We start from the raw sequence: 18,416 nt of genomic DNA on the forward strand, positions 1-18,416 counted from the left end.
TATATGCCATAGTTTCTTTGTAGAAATCATAATCAAAGAAATGAAATACTTGTGGCTCTTTTCTGCATGAAAAGTGTGACATCATTATCATTTGTTAATTATGGAATGTTTCTATTAACACTCTCCCCTTTTCAGCTGCAGGCTCCAGGGCCTTGCCCTGTTTGTTGCAGATTATGTAGTTAACCTTTGCTTCACTCTTGGCTGCCTTTTAACTTAAGCTAAACTGTTTCTGTGGGTCACATTTCAAAATGCTGCCTTTCCCTTTCATCCCTTCACCTCCATGCCACCTTTGCATTACCACTGTGTGGCTGCATAGGCATGTAGAGTGTTCTCCCACGAGAGAACACTCAGTAATACATTGCCTCAGTAATACGTTGTTCCCTTCACTTAGAAGGAACTGCTCTTACAGTGTGGATAGGTATCTTTATTAAACAAATATTAGCATATAGTATTTAGAAAGTGATTTTTTTCTTGGTTCCTTTATATTATATTCAGTAAGAATCAGTGTTATGCCTGTTGCTAGACAATTATTTTTAATTTGGCTTTTTGAGGTTTGAAGATCAGGAAAAGGCAGAAGAAAGAGGTTTAAACCCCTTTGTCAAGGCATCTTTGATCATGGAGGGAGGGAGAGAATTTGTCTGTGTGCTTTCAACTAGAGGGAGCAAGTCACAGGATTGTTAAATTGACTCAGTTTATCTCTTTTCTCTCCAAAATAATTTCTAAATCTTTTTTTTTTACATGTAAATGTAAATACAGGATTTAGTAAACTAATTAGTAAAATGGTGATTTAATACTAGTTTAAAAAATTGTCTAAATGCCACAAAAATCAACATTTCCATTATAAGTCAAACTAGAGATGTATCACATGAAGTCAGTGTAATTATTTACTGTTGATTTCATTGTAATGAGACCTTTTCACAATCACTTGGATTCATTGTTTAAATATATTAAAGAGTCACTCAGCTTATTAGAATTACATAAAGGGTTCTGATTTCATAATGTGGACTTCGATAGTATCTACCAACCCAGGCAAAAACTCTGGAAGAAGAGTGTTTAATATCTACCAGTCTTCAGCATACATGAAATTCTACTTCCCACACTGGCAGTAAATTGTAGATTTGAGTAAATACCAAATTATCATACAAGAGAACTTTGTTAAGCCCCCTTTTAAGCAGCAAGCCAGTTGTGGTACTTGGGATGGAGAGCAGTGATCTAACAAGTATTGATCCATATCTTTTTCTGCTCAGTAGCTTCTTTCCAAACTGTTTTCAGTAGAAAAAAATAGCATATGGAGACCTTAGTGTAAATGTTTACACATGACAGTTTATAATTACATACATGAAATGTCTTATTTTAAAGTAAGCGTTTTTAGACTTTGCAACAAGAGTGCAAATTAATATGAGCTTTGCATCATATAACACTTAAAATATGGTTTCATTAAAAAAAATTAAAAATACTTCAACACTTCAAAAACTTAAGTCTCCACTTGGTTTGGAAAATTAGGCTTAATGTCACCATTGGTAAAAATTAGGTATGTATTTAGCCCCTACTATGTAAAATAGGTTACTTATCTGATGTAATTTTTGATGACGGGTCGATATTATACTTCACATTCTTTGTATGGCAGCTGCTGACACTTGCACTGTCCATAACCATTAATGATGATGAAGGGTCCTTCATGGGTGGGTTCATATTCATTATAGGGTCCTTGGTCTGACATGTTTGACATATGGAGTCGTGTTTGGGATCGGAGCTGCCTGTGGTTCTGAATCATTGAGCACTGCCTAATTCTTCTTAAAGTGGGAGGGCAGCACTTCCTGGAGATGAACACTATAAAAATAATAAAAAAGAAAGAAAACAATAAAGCCATTGTTCCTGTAATTACCCGCTGAGTGAAGATGGCATTGTCTGGTTCAGGAAAGTGTTCCTCAGTAGTAACTGCTATGCCTGCAGTAGTTGGGATTTCTTTGTCTCCCACATGGTAACTTGATGAGCTTATTCTTTTTGTATATTCAGTGGTTGGATCTCTATAAGTTGTAGCCATGGCAGTGACAGTGGTTGATAAATTCCAGCAGAGCTGAAATCCGTGGACTGCATCTAGTATATCCTCTCCTTGGGTGTGGTCAGGGCTGTGACATAGGATGGAATGTTCCCACCGACCTTGGAAACTGCCCAGCCAGGAGGCCAAAGCACATATTCGAGGGCTGCATTCCCACAGATTGCCAGAGAGGCCGACGGTTGTGAGGGATCTCAGGGAGTTTAGGATCTTGGAATCAAGGCTGTTTAACTTGTTGTTATCCATGAGGAGAATTTTAAGATTAGGCATCGTTTCAAACACTGTCAGGTCGATGGCTTTGATTTCATTTCCAGTCATGTCTAGCTTTTCTAAAGTGCCCCAGGTCCACTCCATTCCACATGTCAAGTTGGTAATTTTGTTCCATTGTAAGAAGAGTGTGTGCAGACTGCTTAGCCGTAGGAAATGAGCAAAATTAATCTTCGTCAGCTGGTTGTGCTCTAGGTGAAGCTCTCTCAGTTTGATTAATCCTGCAAATCCATTGCGAGCCAAACTTCGCAAACGGTTTGTGCTCAAATCCAGAAACTCCAGACTACGACAGTCCCAGAACAGACGTACTGGGATAGTCCGCAGGGAGTTGGACCGTAAATGCAAGGTCTGCAGCTTCCGAAGGCCGTAGAAGAGCTCTGGGTGCAGAGATGACAGCTGATTAAAAGACAGGTCCAAATTTTGCAGGTTAATCAGTTGAGTAAAAGTTGTGTTTGGCAAGTAAAATATTTTGTTGGAACTTAAGATTAATTCCTTAAGTTTATATAGTCCTTGAAAAGCATCTTCTCTTACTGTTGAAATTTGATTGTGGTCTAAGTGGAGCCAGGTAAGTTGACTGAAGCTGGCAAATTGATCCCTTTCGAGCTCTGTGATGTGATTGTGCCTCAGGGACAGGCCCAGAGAGCCCTTGTCTGTGGCGTTTGGCACTGAGCGGAAGCCCTGGGAGTCGCAGTAGAAGAGCAGCTTCTCGCAGCGGCATTTGGGTGGACACGCCATACCCAGGGCAGGCAGCATTTTTAAAACCATACTCATTGCATATACTGCTGCCAGCATAGGGGCCCCTAATGGCCACTTGAAATGTAAGCCTGCAGAATATAATTTAAGGAAAACAAGAAGATAGGATATTTTTCAGCAGAATGTATGAGCTATTAAACAACAACAACATTATGGCGAAAGATTTCACTGCATGTAACTTATTTGTCATTTGCTGCAGAAAAACTAACCTTGTTCGTATGACTAGAACAAAACTTAAACCATTAAGAAAAAAGAGCATGTTCTGTCATTAGCAATATATGCTTTTACCTAAACCTCAAAATCCAAAAATTTGACAGTGATTTCCCTCATAAAACATGAATTCAGTGGCTTGTTTTAAAAAGCATGATTCCTTGCTGACTGTACAAGACACATAAATGCATGGACTTACCCATTCTTCTGAGCACATTGGAGGCTGCATTCAGTCGCGGTTGTTAGACTCAACGCAGTGAGTCTGTAAAAGGCTCTAACATGCAGGAGCCTTTGACCAGTTTCCTGTTTTCTGTGTCCCAGGCTTTCTGAGGAAAATTGAATCCACCAGGGTGAGTTATTTTTTCCTTAGGATATTCCTCTCGAAAGCATTGGTTTCATTTTCTCTGTCCTCTCCGCTTCCCCAAATCAGTTTCGAATGTAAGTTATTAATTTTGTCCTCCTTTAACTGCTCAGCTGGTTAATCAAAGCTTCCGTCTCTCCTTTCCGCAGCCGTTAGTTCTCTCGGTCTTAACTTGTTGATGGCAGATGGGCGGCTTGTTGCAGAGAAGAGCTCCTGGAGCAGCATGAGTGCATTTACTGAAAAGCTTTTCCGAGAAACGGCACAAGAATGGAATTGCTTATGTGCTGCGACCACACAGAACTGTATATAGGCTGACGTCACTGGGTGACGTGTCTTTTGTTTGGGTTTTCCAGAAGCTTTACTGTTATAAAGCACTGTGCTTTGTAACAGTATCGGGGTCGCTGTGAGACCCCTTGATTATAATAAGGCGAGAAAGAGAATCCCTGACTTAAAAACATGGTATTCCTTCAGTGTAGGCAGCAGCAGTGAGGTTATAATAAAGGCTGCATTCAGGGAGACCCATCTGAACAGTGAGTTGGGATAGCAGAGTGATGATTTTTAATGCTTGGAAGAGCCAGTGTTAGACTGCCGATTCTGCAGAGAGAGATCATCTAAATGGGCAGGAGCCTGCGCGATTTATGAAGTGCAGATTTAATGCCAGCCTATGCAGGCTAGTACCTGCTGCTCCAGTAGTTTGGAAAGCTACTCAGTCACCTTGCTGTCAGGCTTGGTTAAAATAGAAGTATGACTGTGATTTGCTTTAGATGTGTTGGGAAACTAGCCAGATGGGCTTGGCTTCTTAGTCATTAAGAGCTTAACATCCTAAACCAAGAATAAAGAGGGGGAAAAACCTTTCAACACAAAGTATTTCGTTACTTTGCTTCTTGAGAATTGAAGGGGAACGTGAGTTAAAAGATGTCTCCTTTTCTGTCTCATTTTATAATAATGTTTTAATTATAGTGCTGATTGAAAAATAATGCTGATTTGATCTTTAGATGTCTTACTAGGAGAAAAGGTTAGGGTGATACTATCATTTAATACTGCATGCCCTAAATAAACATAAACAGTGGAATGGAAGTGATTTAGGATAAGTAATAGAGCATGGTTGGATTCTGGTATAGTCCCTCATATATACCTCAGACTCTCACCTACTCCTTCAACTGAAAGGAGTCGCTCAGCTGACCAACTGAGCGTGATTTGGGACATTGTGGCACCCATGTAACAGAGCATTTGCATACTTAATAGCTCCTACCGACACACTTAAGAACTGACTTTGAATCTAATACTCACTTTTGTTGGAATCTCTGGTGAATACAGAAGGTCACTCATACTTTGGAATAGGATTTTTGCTTTGGCTATTTTTACTTGACTTAACTGTGTCTTCTCCCTGTTGAATAGTGCCATCACTTTTCAGAACTTGTTTATGAACGTACAGTTCCATGTTTATTTACTTTTTTTTAAGATTTTATTAGAGAGAGAGCAAGCACGAGTGGGGGCGCAGAGAGAGAAGGAGAAGCAGGCTTCCTGCTGAGCAGGGAGCCCCAGTGTGAGGATCAGTCCCAGCACCCTGGGATCATGACCTGAGCCAAAGGCAGACGCTTAACCCACTGAGCCACCCAGGCGCCCCAATTCTATGTTTAATGTAGTGTAAATGTGAAGGATTTCTCTAGCATTAGTCAGGGCCATATATTCAGGCCTGACAAGTCTAAGGCCTTTCACACATCTTACATTAAGTTGGCCTTCCATGCCAATTTCTGTCACACTCTTTATGCTTAACCTGGAGGCAAAAATTTCAAAACTACCCATGGTGTCTGTGAAACCAGAACATCATTGGCCTCTTGTTCAGTGGCCTTGCCACTGGGCAAGAAGTCATCCTCTTAAGAGGTGTAGTTCCCGTGTTGAAGGGTGGTACTGGAGTGAGAATTGAAAGAATCCAAGGTCCTGTGAAGGTGCTATGAAAACATCAATAACTGCAGGTGTATAGTCTGAGTCCTCTTAGAAGCAGACCTCAAGATGGATTAGAAGTATTAGAGTTTTATTTGGAAAACGCATGGGAGGTATAAAAGGAGAGAGAAGACAGTAGGAATACTCTGAGGGCCACTGGAGTCTTCAGGCCACAGGCAGGTCTGATATTCCAAAAGAAAAGAGGAAGGAAAGATTTGGCAGTCATAGACTGCAGTGCATCCTCAGGCCAGAGCCAAGCTCCCAAGCCAAAACTGCCCATGAGTGGAATCCCGCATTCTTAAGAATGAGCCTGCAATAATGCTCCCACCATTTTCCTACTTGCTGGTTAAGGAAGGGGGAGGTCTTGTTTTAGGCCTAAAGGATGCCACTCCCCACACTGACCTTCATCTTTTCCAAAGTCTTATCTGCCCATAGGCCATAAGTTGTTAACCTGAGTCCATAGATTGGTTTGCAGAATTTTGTTGATTGTGCATTTTTAGTGAATAAGTTTTAATCTGATTCTTACAGGGCCTGTGATCCTGGGTGACAGAGTTCCTGCTCTACAGGAACTTTCTCCTTTTGGGAGTCTGATTAAGGGTTGTCTCTTTAAAAAATTTTTTTCTTTTTTTCTTTTTTTTCTTTTTATTTTTTAAAGATTTTATTTATTTATTTGACAGAGAGACACAGCGAGAGAGGGAACACAAGCAGGGGGAGTGGAAGAGGGAGAAGCAGGCTTCTGCCGAGCAGGGAGCCTGATGCGGGGCTCGATCCCAGGACCCTGGGATCATGACCTGAGCTGAAGGCAGACGTTTAATGACTGAGCCACCCAGGCGCCCCTAAAAATATTTTTCTTTAAGGAAAAGCAGCTTGGGATACTGTAAATGCCTTATTGAATGAAATCAGCTACTCCCTGATTAAAAAAAAAAGAAAAACCTTTGCCAGGCAGGAGGAACTGGATTAAATTCTTCCCTGAAGTAACCACTTTAGTTCCATGTGGAGAAAAGCATTAGAGTCAATTGGATTAGAGCAACCACAATTAGGAATGAGTTGTATGTGAAAATTTAAAAGGAAAAGCATCTCCTTCCCCATAGACCCTTGGTTCCTTTCTGCTCTCTAGTCTGCTTGCCTACTTCTGATATATTAACAAATGGAGAATGCTTAAATTATATTATCCCAGCACTATTAGACCAGATTTGTGGGCAAGGGAAATTGCCCAGAGAAGTACCAGTGCAATCAAGAGTAATTTTTTTTTGACGCATTTGGAGAAGCGGGCAGTAATGCACTGGAGAAGTAGGCAGTAATACACAGTACCCAGAGAGTTCCTTCTAAGTCACCAGTCATCTTGCTCACTTGCCTTCTCTTTGGGTTCAAAAGGTTCAGTCTTTGGAACCAAAGAAGATACGGTTTTGTCTTAAAGTTGGTGGAGTACACGGTTCCCGTTGATGGGATTTTGTATCATTTTTTGATCTTTATCTTTCTTTAGCTCAAAGGACTAAACAGAGATCCATGTTCTTTCTGAAATAAACTTAATCTTTGGTTTCATTTTAAGCAGCTTCACTCTCCATACATATGCCTTTGACTTAATTAAAGTGGCAGTACAGCCTCCAGAAAGCACTATCCATATCATCTCTTTAAGTTTTCACTGCTTTGTCGTTTGTGACAAAGCAAAGGAGAAACAAAATCTAACTCATCTCACCCCTCTGTGAATGGTTTTAAGCAAAAGTAAATGAATCAAGCGGCAGGGCTTAGGTGCTGTAGTTACGTGCATTACTCTACATGAAAGTTTGCTTTTAATACGTATTGCTGAGTAGGGAGAATTACTTCCCTGCTTGGAGCGGCAGATGTACAGATACATGGAATTTTCTGTTCATTTGTGGTGGAGCTGGAGCTTGATTTTGCATTATGCTAAAAAGTCCAATGTTTCTCTAATCATTCCCAAATCCAAAAATTACAATAACTTGAGCACCAATGGGGTTGCACATAGGTGCTCTGGAGAAGTATGTTAAATAAACCTTGTTGCTGTCAGTCTTGATCGCTACTTGGAGGATTTCCTCACGTTTATCAGAAAGTTAGAGTCATTTTTTGGGTGGAGGTCCTAGATTTTGTGGGTCTGAGGATATCCCCTGCTAAGAACCTTTTAGGGTTTTTAGTTGGCAACCTCATATTTGGGCCTGTATTAGAGTAAGTGAGTTTCTTTCAGAGGCAAGAGGGAAGGAAGATGAGAGAAGATTATGGTAAATTCTGGAGTTGTTCACTGCTTTCATACTGCATGTATTTGGGGGCAAAGGTAAGACTGTTCTTTTAAATTATTTGATATGCTATTTAGAAAAAAGGAAAAACCAGTGAGGTTCATGATGAACATTAGCTTGTTATCTTCCCAAGAAGCAAAACATACATGACAGAGGCAGATAGAATGCATAAGGATTGGTGGTTTTACCAGTTTATCATGTTGGGATGGACTAAAGAGTGACTGATAGTCCCAGGTGGAGCTGGAGGATCTGAGAGCATTCAGAACACTAGGTTCCTGGAGTCTTGGTCTTCACTAGACCACTGTTGCGTGTAAATAAATAGGTGTGTGGTTGGGAATCTTTGTTTTCAAGTGCCTTTTTAAAGGTAAGCTGTCCACAGAAGGCCAAGAATCCCCATTTTTTACTAGATCTTTGTCCCTATCCCTACCCTCCATTGATTTTGATTTTTAAATAAAAAATCTCTTGTTAGTGAACATGACTGAGAAAGCAGAAAGGAGTAATGGTTCCACAGTGATGGTGAACTGTGTTCCTTTTGATGTTGTAACTTAAAGACTTCAGGATTTCTTCTAGCTTTGGAGGCATCTGCTTTTTGGTAGTTGTTGCTAGTGGGGGTGGCAGGGCTAGGATCAGGTAACAGCCTAATTTTTTTGTGCAGTGTTGTATTCTGTGTCCAGGACTAGGTAATTCAGCAGTAAATCTTGGGGTGATGCACTTGAGTCAGACATTAGGTGAGGGAAAATCTTTCATAGAAGTTTGGGCAGAGGTACATTTCAGCCATGAAGATCTTTTTTTTTTTTTTTTTTTTTTTTTAAGATTTTATTTATTTATTTGAGACAGAGAGAATGAGAGAGACAGAGAACACATGAGAGGGGGGAGGGTCAGAGGGAGAAGCAGGCTCCCTGCTGAGCAGGGAGCCCGATGCGGGACTCGATCCAGGGACTCCAGGATCATGACCTGAGCCGAAGGCAGTCGCTTAACCAACTGAGCCACCCAGGCGCCCCGCCATGAAGATCTTTTATTTGGCCTACCATAGACTCCAAACCAAATCGAACTATCTTAAAGTCTTGATTAATGCACAGATTGATTGAAATTTGTATTGCCAAGCCTTTTTTTTTTTTTTTTTTTTTTTTTACTGTTTGCACAGTGGCTTCATCATGTTCATGTTTCCCCCATCCTGTGTGTGTGGCAGGCTTCATTTTTTTATTCTGAAATACAGCCAAGTTTGTCTTTGTCCTTCCTACTTCTCCCTCTCCATTTCCAAGTAGCTTCCTCTTCAGACGTGTTTCTTCCTGCCAACATAGGTGGCCCACAGGTATATAAAGCCATTTGCACAGAACAGAATTAAGAGTTAAGGTACCCATTCATATTTTCTTGAAGAATCCCTTTCAGTGTTAGAGGCCTTTGACCCAGTTGGTTAAACTTAAAGGGGTGAATTTGCATGTATATTGGCTAGATGCTAGCAGTTTTCATTGCTGAACCTTAGAAATGTCATTCCCTCAAAAATCTGGGGTAGAAGGACAGTGACATGTGCTGAGACAAGCAAAAAATTTGAACATGTGATGTCATCAATGCAAAGAAAATCAGTAACAAAAATTTGGCCCAGAGAGAAAAAAGTCATTTCTTATTATATTATGAAAGGCTTTATAGCAGCATGTCAACATTATAGCTGGGCTTGAGATGAACCCATATTGCTGACACAGTACTGCTAAGGCTTGACATCCTGTGGGAGCTGATTCTGAATTGCTGTTTCTTCTGTGTATGTGTATATGGCGGCGGGGGGGAGGTCTTTCTGTTTAATGGCTTCATAGTTTTTCCCTTGTATGGCTATACCGTAATTTATGGACATGTAGTTTGTTTTGAGGATCTTGGCTTTTGCAGACAGTGTAAAATGAATATCCTTTTAATATCTTTGCATTCTTAGGCAAGTTTATATATAAATTCCTAACCATAAAATCACTGGGTTACAGAGTGTGTATATTTAAAATTGATAGACATTGCCACATAGCCTTCCAAAAAGTTTTAAACCATTTCCTACTTCCCCAGAAGTCCATAAGTGTTCACTAACCATCCCACCACCCCCCCCCTCCCCACCCCCACACCATATTTAACAATATCTGGGAATCTAATAGTTGAAAAATGCTTTCTTTTATTTGTTTCTCTTTACTTACGAGTAACAATGAACATCATTTTTTATGTAGGTGTATTATCATTTTTGTTCTTTTCTGTGGACTGTGTATTTCATTTGCTCATTCCCATGTGGAATTGGTCATTTTCTTAAAGATTTGTAAGCTGTTTTTTTTTATTAAAGAAATTAATTTTGGGGGGCGCCTGGGTGGCTCAGTCTGTTGAGCATCCGGCCCTTGATTTCGGCTCAGGTCATGATCTCATGGTTGTGGGATCAGGCCCCACATTGGGCTTTATTGTTGTTGTTAATCAGCATAGAAATCAAAAGAGGCCCTGGTTTATCAGTCTTAACCAGATTTTTCTAGTCAGCTGACCATTTAAAAATCCTTCTGAAATATCCTCACAGTTGAGTCATCCTAGTCTTTTTTTCCCTGGGTTATTAATAGTTTCAAAATTGAGGCCTTCTTTTATGACCTTCATATACTTACTTTGTATACCTGTTTGCTTTATTTATTCATTTATTTATTTTTAATTTAAATTCAGTTAGCCAACAGAGTATATCATTAGTTTCAGATGTAGAGTTCAGTGATTCATCAGTTTCATGTAACACCCAGTGCTCATCACATCATGTGCCCTCCTTAATGCCCATTACCGAGTTACCCACTCCCCCACCCCCTTCCCCTCCAGCAACCCTCACTTTTGTGTCCTATGGTTCAGAGTCTCTTATGGTTTGTCTCCCTCTCTGATTTCTTCCCATTCTGGTTTTCCCTCCCTTCCCCTATGATCATCTGTGCTATTTCTTATATTCCACGTATGAGTGAAACCATATGATAATTGTCTTTCTCTGATTGACTTATTTTGCTCAGCATAATACCCTCCAGTTCCATTCACATCAGTGTAAATGGTGAGATTTTCATCCTTTCTGATGGCTAAATAATACTCCATTCTGCTTACACCACATTTTCTTTATCCATTCCTCTGTTGATGGACATGTGGGCTCTTTCCATAGTTTGGCTGTTGGGAACCCTTTTACACTATTGGTAGGAATGCAAGCTGGTACAGCCACGCTGGAAAACAGTATGGAGGTTCCTTAAGAAGTTAAAAATAGAGCTATCCTGGGGCTCCTGGGTGGCTCAGTCCATTGGGTGTCTGCCTTCGGCTCAGGTCATGATCCCAGGGTCCTGGGATAGAGCCCTGCATCGGGCTCCCTGTTCAGCAGGGAGTCTGCTTTTCCCTCTCTCTCTGCTCCTTCCCCAGCTCGTGCTTGCTCCCTCTTTTGCTCTCTCAAATAAATAAATCAGATCTTTAAAAAAAAAAAAAATAGAGCTACCCTACGACCTAGCAATTACACTATTAGGTATTTACCCCAAAGATCCAAATGTAGTGGTCTGAAGGGGCAGCTGCACCCCAATGTTTATACCTATTTGCTTTAAATACCTGTTTGTGCTTCTGATAACTTCCCAACTTACAAAGCAGCTGTCTAATAAGTAGATGATTACTATCTGTTTTAAGGAAAAGAAACCTGCTGTCTCAAAAAGAGATTAGAATATCTCAGCTACACACTTCAGTGCTGGGACCCTTGTTAGTATTAGCTCTCTAACTTTTCCCCATCCTGGATTTTGTCATATTTCTCCCCCAGAAAGATAAAGGAGTAGTTCACATGCTCATTCTGATCTCCCAGGATTTGGCAAAAAGATGCCACAAATTCATTCACTGGAAGTGCTGTGGAAGTTTTCACTTTGTGTTTCTTTTCTGGAAGCACTGTGTTTATTTTGTACTGTTACCTTTAGGGTTGAGTAGTCTTTTGTAGGCTCATCACATTATTTCTAGGAATTAAAATGCACCTTGAGATGCCACCAGCTGTGCCAGGGACATATTTCATTCTTCCCCAACTTGGAAGGGTTAGACTAGAGCCATGGAGTTGAGAGGTTGGAGGGTATGGGTGAATTAATTGGTGGACATATGCACCAGTCACAGCAGTGAGACCGGTCTCATCTGTGGCAAAGGTAGGAGTGGTTTGGGGGGAGTTCTGAATTTGTTATAGGAGAAAGATTACTCTTTCTGAGGCAAGGGTCAGGTCTTTTGGGGAGGGGGGAATGCTGCTTCTTTCACAGGTTACCACCAAAGTGGGTAAAATCCTCCAAGAAGGTTTAGTTTTTAATACTTTTTTAAAAAAAGGTTTTAATTTAATTAGAGAGAGTGTGTGTGTTTATGTGTGAGCGAGCAGGGGGAGGGGCAGAGGGGAAGGGAGAGGGAGAGAATCTCAAGCTGACTTTGCACCAAGAGCCCAGCCTGGCACAGAGCCTGATCCCACAACCCCGAGATCAGGACCTGAGCTGCAATGAAGAGCTGAATGCCCCACTAAATGAGTCACCCACATACCCCCTAGTTTTTATTTATTTATTTATCTATCTATCTATTTATTTATTAATATTTTATTTATTTATTTGACAGAGATACAGTGAGAGAGGGAACACAAGCAGGGGAGGTGGGAGAGGGAGAAGCAGCCTTCCCTTGGAGCAGGGAGCCCAATGCGGGGCTCGATCCCAGGACTCGGATCATGACCTGAGCCGAAGGCAGACGCTTAACGACTGAGCCACCCAGGCGCTGCCGCCCCCCCCAGTTTTTAATACTTTTAAAAAATCAGTGCCTAACTTAAATGTAACCTTGTGTTTAACTTTCCCTTCCTACCGTCTCTCTTAGGTCATTCAGAACTATCAGGCCCAGCACAGTAGAGTATTGCCAAGTTTTGTGTTGCTCTGAATTATTTTATCTCAGAGTATAAACTCTCTGAAAGAAGGATTTTGGCTAGTCCTGCCTATTTCAGTGAATGCAGAGTAGGTGCTCAGTAAAGAGCATGTCTAAATAAATAGAAGTCAGGCCACACAGGAGAAAGAGTGACATCTTCATGCTTCTGTTGAAGATGGGTTTTGAAAGCCCTTTCACAGTCCCAGCTAGGACTGTGTTGCTAGAGGCCATCTAGCTAATAACCTTTGCCTCCCCTCAGTTCGGCTGGTATTTACTCGCTGAGGGGAAGCTATATGTTGAAATCCCAAATATGCCCTATCTTTTTCTTAGCCCTTTTGTCACTGCTTAGCAGGACATACCAAATGTGAGTGAACCTACGTGGTCTCTCTGCTTAGATGGAATAGAGTCTCTCAATTAGGTAGGAGCTGTGAGTCATTTATTTTAAAGGTTAAATGAGCAACTTTCCTTTTGTATAACTAAAACTAGAAATAAAAAATCCTAACAACTTTTATTTCAAAGAGAAGTAAAATCTTGTTATACAGATCAGCAACTTTTCCACTTTCATCAAGCTCATTGTTAAGGTTGTGTGTATATGCCTGTGTGCTTACCCTATTATATTTTATTTTTTTAGATTTATTTATTTGTTTGTTTGACAGAGATTGAGAGAGCACAAGCAGGGGGAATGGGAGAGGGAGAAGCAGGCTCCCCACTGAGCGTGGGTGGGTGCGTGTGTGCGTGCGTGCGTGTGTGTATGTACATATTTTAAAGGGATGCGTTCATTTAAAAGGTGGTCTTGTCTAGTATAACCTACAAGCTTCAGCAAATGACTGCTTCTGAACTGTCCCTTCTTGATCAGGGAGACATACACTTTTATTTCTTTAAAGTAATAAGAAAGACATTGATTTTTAGGGTAGTTTCACAAATACAGAACGAACAGATTTGTGGTATGGGTTGCATCTTAAAGTAAATTTTGCTGTGTGGCTCTGATTCCCTCAAAATCAAGCTTGAGGATTTGCTTTTATATAACTTGCAAAGTAAATCCTTCTACACAAATTGAGAAAATTTCTGGGCACTCGAGGTTATAAGGGATTGGGTTCTCATGAGGTCATTGTGCCCAACCTTTGATTTTCAGAGAGTGATATTTTCTGGGATAAATGATCAACTAGACACATCCTATAAACATGGCTAGGAACAATGATAAATTATACTAGGTTCATTTAGAGGAATTTTCTTGAAGTGTGCGCCTGTGTGTCTAAGGGATGTACTGAGATTTTCTTAATGAAGGCATTAGTTTGATTATTTTAAAATTCCATTTTAGTCACTTTTGCCTTAGATTCTATTATTTTGATCTTTAAGATTGTCAGTAACTGATTATATACTTGTCAAGTTCTTTTCTCACTGATGGCCATGAGTAAGTCACCATTTATTCCTCAGGTAGAAATTCTCATTCCTGAATCAGTTTTGTTGAGACTCTTTTTTAAACGCATTTTTTTTTTTTAAGAATTTATTTTATTTATTTGACAGAAAGAGAAGGAAGGAGCACAAGCAGGGGGGAGGGGCAGAGAGAGAGGGAGAACCAGACTCCCCTGCTGAGCAGGGAGCCTGACATGGGGCTTGATCCCAGGATTCTGGGATCATGACCCAAGCCAAAGGCAGATGCTTAACCAACTGGGTCACCCAGGCGCCTCTAAACCCATTTTTTTTTTTTAAGATTAACTTATTTTATTTTTTGAGAGAGAAGAGTAGGGAGGGATGGGCAGAGAGAGTCCCAAGCAGACTCTGCACTGACCACAGAACCTGGTTCAGGGCTCGATCTCAGGACCCAGAGATCACAACCTGAGCCAAAACCAAAAGTCGGACGCTCAACCGACTGCACCACCCAGATTCCCCTTAGCCCACTAATATTACTGGACTACTCAATTTTACTGGTAGTCCAGGATTATTAGGGGGAAAGGTAATGGATGTGACCCTAAACAGATTTGAGAGTGATCGTATTATTTTAGCACTTGTATTCCTAAAATCCCCTCTTGTCTCCTCTCTGTCCTCTGCTTCAATATTTCTTCTTTTCTCCTGTAACAATCCATAGAGATGGGGGCAGAGGGACAGAAGTCATTGTTCCCATTTAACCAGTGGGGGATAAGAGAGAAGATGAGTAACAAATGGACGTCCAAGGCACTGAGAAAACATGGAAATACGTCTCCTCACCCAACTATTCATGTGCTGTGCTGGCTTGTATACTGAAGGCATAGCTATACCAGAATGTCCCGAGGGCACCGAAAAGTAGAACACTGGGTTAAATTCCCTTGTCCACTTGTATCTCTCCTCTGATTACTACATGTTTTATTTTACATTTGTTGGCTGGGCGTTTTGTAAGGAAAAACTTGTAAAGTACTTGATAGACTAACCTACCTAAAATCTTACCAACGTATTCCAAGCACATGGCTAGTTCTACCTGGGTAACTTAGCGTTGTCCCTTTTTCTTTCAGCTACCATTGATTTTGGTTCTGGTTAAAATGTTCCCTGATGCAAATCTGAACTTCCTGACCTCTGAAGCAATGCCCATTTATATAACTCTCTCAGAGTGACTAATATGTTCTTTTCTGTGCAGTACAATTGGATTAAGCTTAGCCTAGAACTTAAAAATATATGGCTGAAGTAATCTTACAGAGCATTCTTATTGGAGCTGCATAATACACATTATTAACTCTGACCCATCATGGTACATCTTAACTTTAAAATTCATTGTTTTCACATTGTTTTAGTGCCAGGTACCATCTTTCATAGTTTGACATTCTTCACATCTCAGAGTTTATCAAAATCAGGTGTAACCTGTTCTTGCTTTGCAGTTCAAGGAGAAATTGATGTATCCTGAACCTTGAAATAAAATACAAGTTTAGGGGCCTGGTGGCTCAGTCAGTTAAGCGTCTGCCCTCTGCTCAGGTCATGAGCCCTGTGTCTTGCTCCCTGCTTAACAGGGAGCCTGCTTCCCCCCCCCCCCCCGTGCTCTGGCTCTCTCTCTCAAATAAGATCTAAAAAAAAAATTGTGTGTACACACACACACACACACACAGGAATATTACTCAGCCAATAAAACGAATGAAATCTTACCATTTGCAGCAACGTGGATATATTATGCTAATGAAGTCAGTCAAGACTTTCATTTTTCAAGCAGAACCTTTTAAATGAAAGTCATGTCTCAACTTCTCTTATTTTGGTAAAACTCCGTCAATTCTTTCATCGGATAATGTGGAGACTAAGCATTGTAAGATTAGGTTTTTATAAACAAAGCCACATGGTTCTCTCCTACCCTACCCCCATTTATTTTCCAACTTTGGGCTTTAATTTAAAAAAAAAAAACAAACACGTTGATTTGAACAAAAAATAGCTGTTGGCTGTTACATTTATAATTACATTTCCTTGTGAATAATTATACATTTATAATTACATTTCCTTGTGAATCCCTAAAATGTGCATCTCTTTTCTTATTTTCCAGGCTGGACGTAAAGAAAGAAGCGATGCCCTCAATTCTGCAATAGATAAAATGACCAAGAAGACTAGGGACTTGCGTAGACAGGTAAACTGGAAAAATTGTCGGTTGCATTCCCAAGTTCTCAGTTTTGTAGTTTGGGTTAAAATTCCGGTAAATACTGGGCCCATATATTTTATTGGGGTGAAGGATGGATTTTTCAGAGGAAATTGCCTATCTCTGATTGCTAGTAAGGTTCTAAATGGCTAATAAAATCTCTTGGGGGCTTAGAATAATACAGTCCCACTGGGATGGACTGAATGAATTAGCTCTAGTGTGAAAAGTATGTATAGGTAAGAAAATCAATGTAAAATGACTTGGGGGACCTGTGACAAAACCCTGAAGGATCTTGTGATACTAGGTTACATACAGGAGAAACAGAAATCGCAGTTACTTATTTGACTTGCCCCATTCTGATTGCACACTTGAAGTTCCCTTAGATCCTTGGTGGAGATGTTTTTCCAGTACAAATATGTGGGCATAGAGAGATTTCATTTGCTCAATTTTCCAAGTTAGTAAGTACACAGGAAAGAATCTCTTCATTTGTTAAATAGTCCCATTAACATTTCAGAGTCCAATTGAGTCTAGTCTTTAAAAAACTATGGTTGAATTTACAAAACAGTGTATTAAGACTTAAAACAAAGTTGTAAAATAGTTTTCAGACTTAATAGAGAGATATTTTATTGATTATGTTTGATAAAAAGCAAAGTTAATGACAGAATATGCTTTTATTCGTTTTCCTTCTGGTGAAATCATATCAGAAATGGTTATAAAGATAACCTTTTAGGTTTAAGGTTCACAGTGTGCTAACCCTCTTCAGATAAACCAGAAAGTACTTAATCCTGTCTTTTCATTTTTAGTTAGCCAGTTAGGCTAATTACATATATTCCAAGGCTATGTGTCAATTCAGCCCAGAGCTGCTTTCTCTTCAGCTTTGTATTATTCCTTTAAGATATAAGCTTTAGTTTTGTAATTCCCAAGAAAAAAAAAGGATGTTATCTTGAAACCTGAGATTTTATTGCTGAAATGCTGTAACTATAGCATAACCATTATCTTCAGGATCATGTTTCTTATGTTGCACATTATATAACTGCACAGCTTACATGAGGGATCCTCATGTAAGTGCAGCCAGGCTATCATGAGCTTCCATTAAGATTTAAAAGTACAAGAGAAAAAAAGCAGTCTAGTTTCTTGGTAGAAATTAAATCAGATTTTTTACAATTCATTTATTAGCTCCGCAAAGCCGTCATGGACCATGTTTCAGATTCATTCCTGGAAACCAACGTTCCACTTCTAGTATTGATTGAAGCTGCAAAGAATGGAAATGAGAAAGAAGTTAAGGAATATGCCCAGGTTTTCCGTGAACATGCCAACAAATTAATTGAGGTAAGTGTGTTAGCAGTTTTATTAACTCTAGGTAACTTGGAGGACTGGTGATTTTTTAATCACATTATTTAATCAGCTAAAAATTTTAGGGGCTTACCTAATATACAATATGTATGAGATGAAAGTCTTTGGCCATTACTTTACATCTATGCCAAACTACCAATTTTGGTCAGTTTACATTAATTATGTGCATGATTAAATATAGATAGTCCCTGTCCTAGAAACTTAACATCTCCACTTAACGTTAATGCAAATAAAGATAGATTGCGACATATCTGAACTTAAAAGATACTATAGAAGGGAGTAGTGTCTAGAAATTGGAGAAACTGCATGGCTTACATCCTGGGCTGCATCCTGGCAAAATAACCTTTCTAAATTTCCATTTCTTTTTTGTAGAATGAGGATACTAATGATACCTGTCTCAGGAATATTTTGAGATCTGAAAGAGATGGTCTCTGTCAGGTGCTTAATTCTTTGCCTGAGACATAGACTTAGTCCAGTCATCATGTTTTAAAATGAAGAAACATGCTGTTAATTAGATATGTTTGAACAATAGAAATCTTTATGTAAGTGATTGTTTAGTAAGGTGACAAGAAAAAAGAGAAGTGAATTGCTACTTAATTTCCAGGTAAGTTAGGCTTGCTACTACCTTTTAATATGTGAAATTATATTATTTAACTATTATGTTATTTTTAAAAACTGACACATAGAAAGCACGTTCTCAAGTTACTTGATTTTATAACCTCAATGTAAAGCATCTAATATTTGGAAAAGATATTACATAGATCATTT

General features: G+C 39.7%; 2 protein-coding genes across 3 annotated transcripts in view; one reads left to right on the top strand and one right to left on the bottom strand.

Annotated features, from left to right (window-relative positions):
* CTNNA1 (catenin alpha 1) overlaps window positions 1-18,416 on the top strand; it is a 183,670-nt gene that overhangs the window by 116,251 nt on the left and 49,003 nt on the right. For both annotated transcript variants that reach the window (XM_035014240.1, XM_035014241.1), the window contains exons 8-9: window positions 16,206-16,286; window positions 17,472-17,624. In XM_035014240.1, the coding sequence (XP_034870131.1) occupies window positions 16,206-16,286; window positions 17,472-17,624 (234 nt within the window). The remainder of the gene's footprint in view (window positions 1-16,205; window positions 16,287-17,471; window positions 17,625-18,416) is intronic.
* LRRTM2 (leucine rich repeat transmembrane neuronal 2) lies at window positions 1,484-3,489 on the bottom strand. Its single transcript, XM_035015028.1, has 2 exons — window positions 3,486-3,489; window positions 1,484-3,147 (listed from the first exon to the last, which is right to left on the bottom strand). Exons 1-2 carry the CDS (start codon window positions 3,487-3,489, stop codon window positions 1,601-1,603), a joined length of 1,551 nt encoding a protein of 516 aa, XP_034870919.1. The 3' UTR covers window positions 1,484-1,600.

Source organism: Mirounga leonina, unplaced genomic scaffold (assembly GCF_011800145.1).
Source record: "Mirounga leonina isolate KUSES-001 unplaced genomic scaffold, KU_Mleo_1.0 Mir_168, whole genome shotgun sequence".
Lineage (NCBI taxonomy): Eukaryota > Metazoa > Chordata > Mammalia > Carnivora > Phocidae > Mirounga > Mirounga leonina.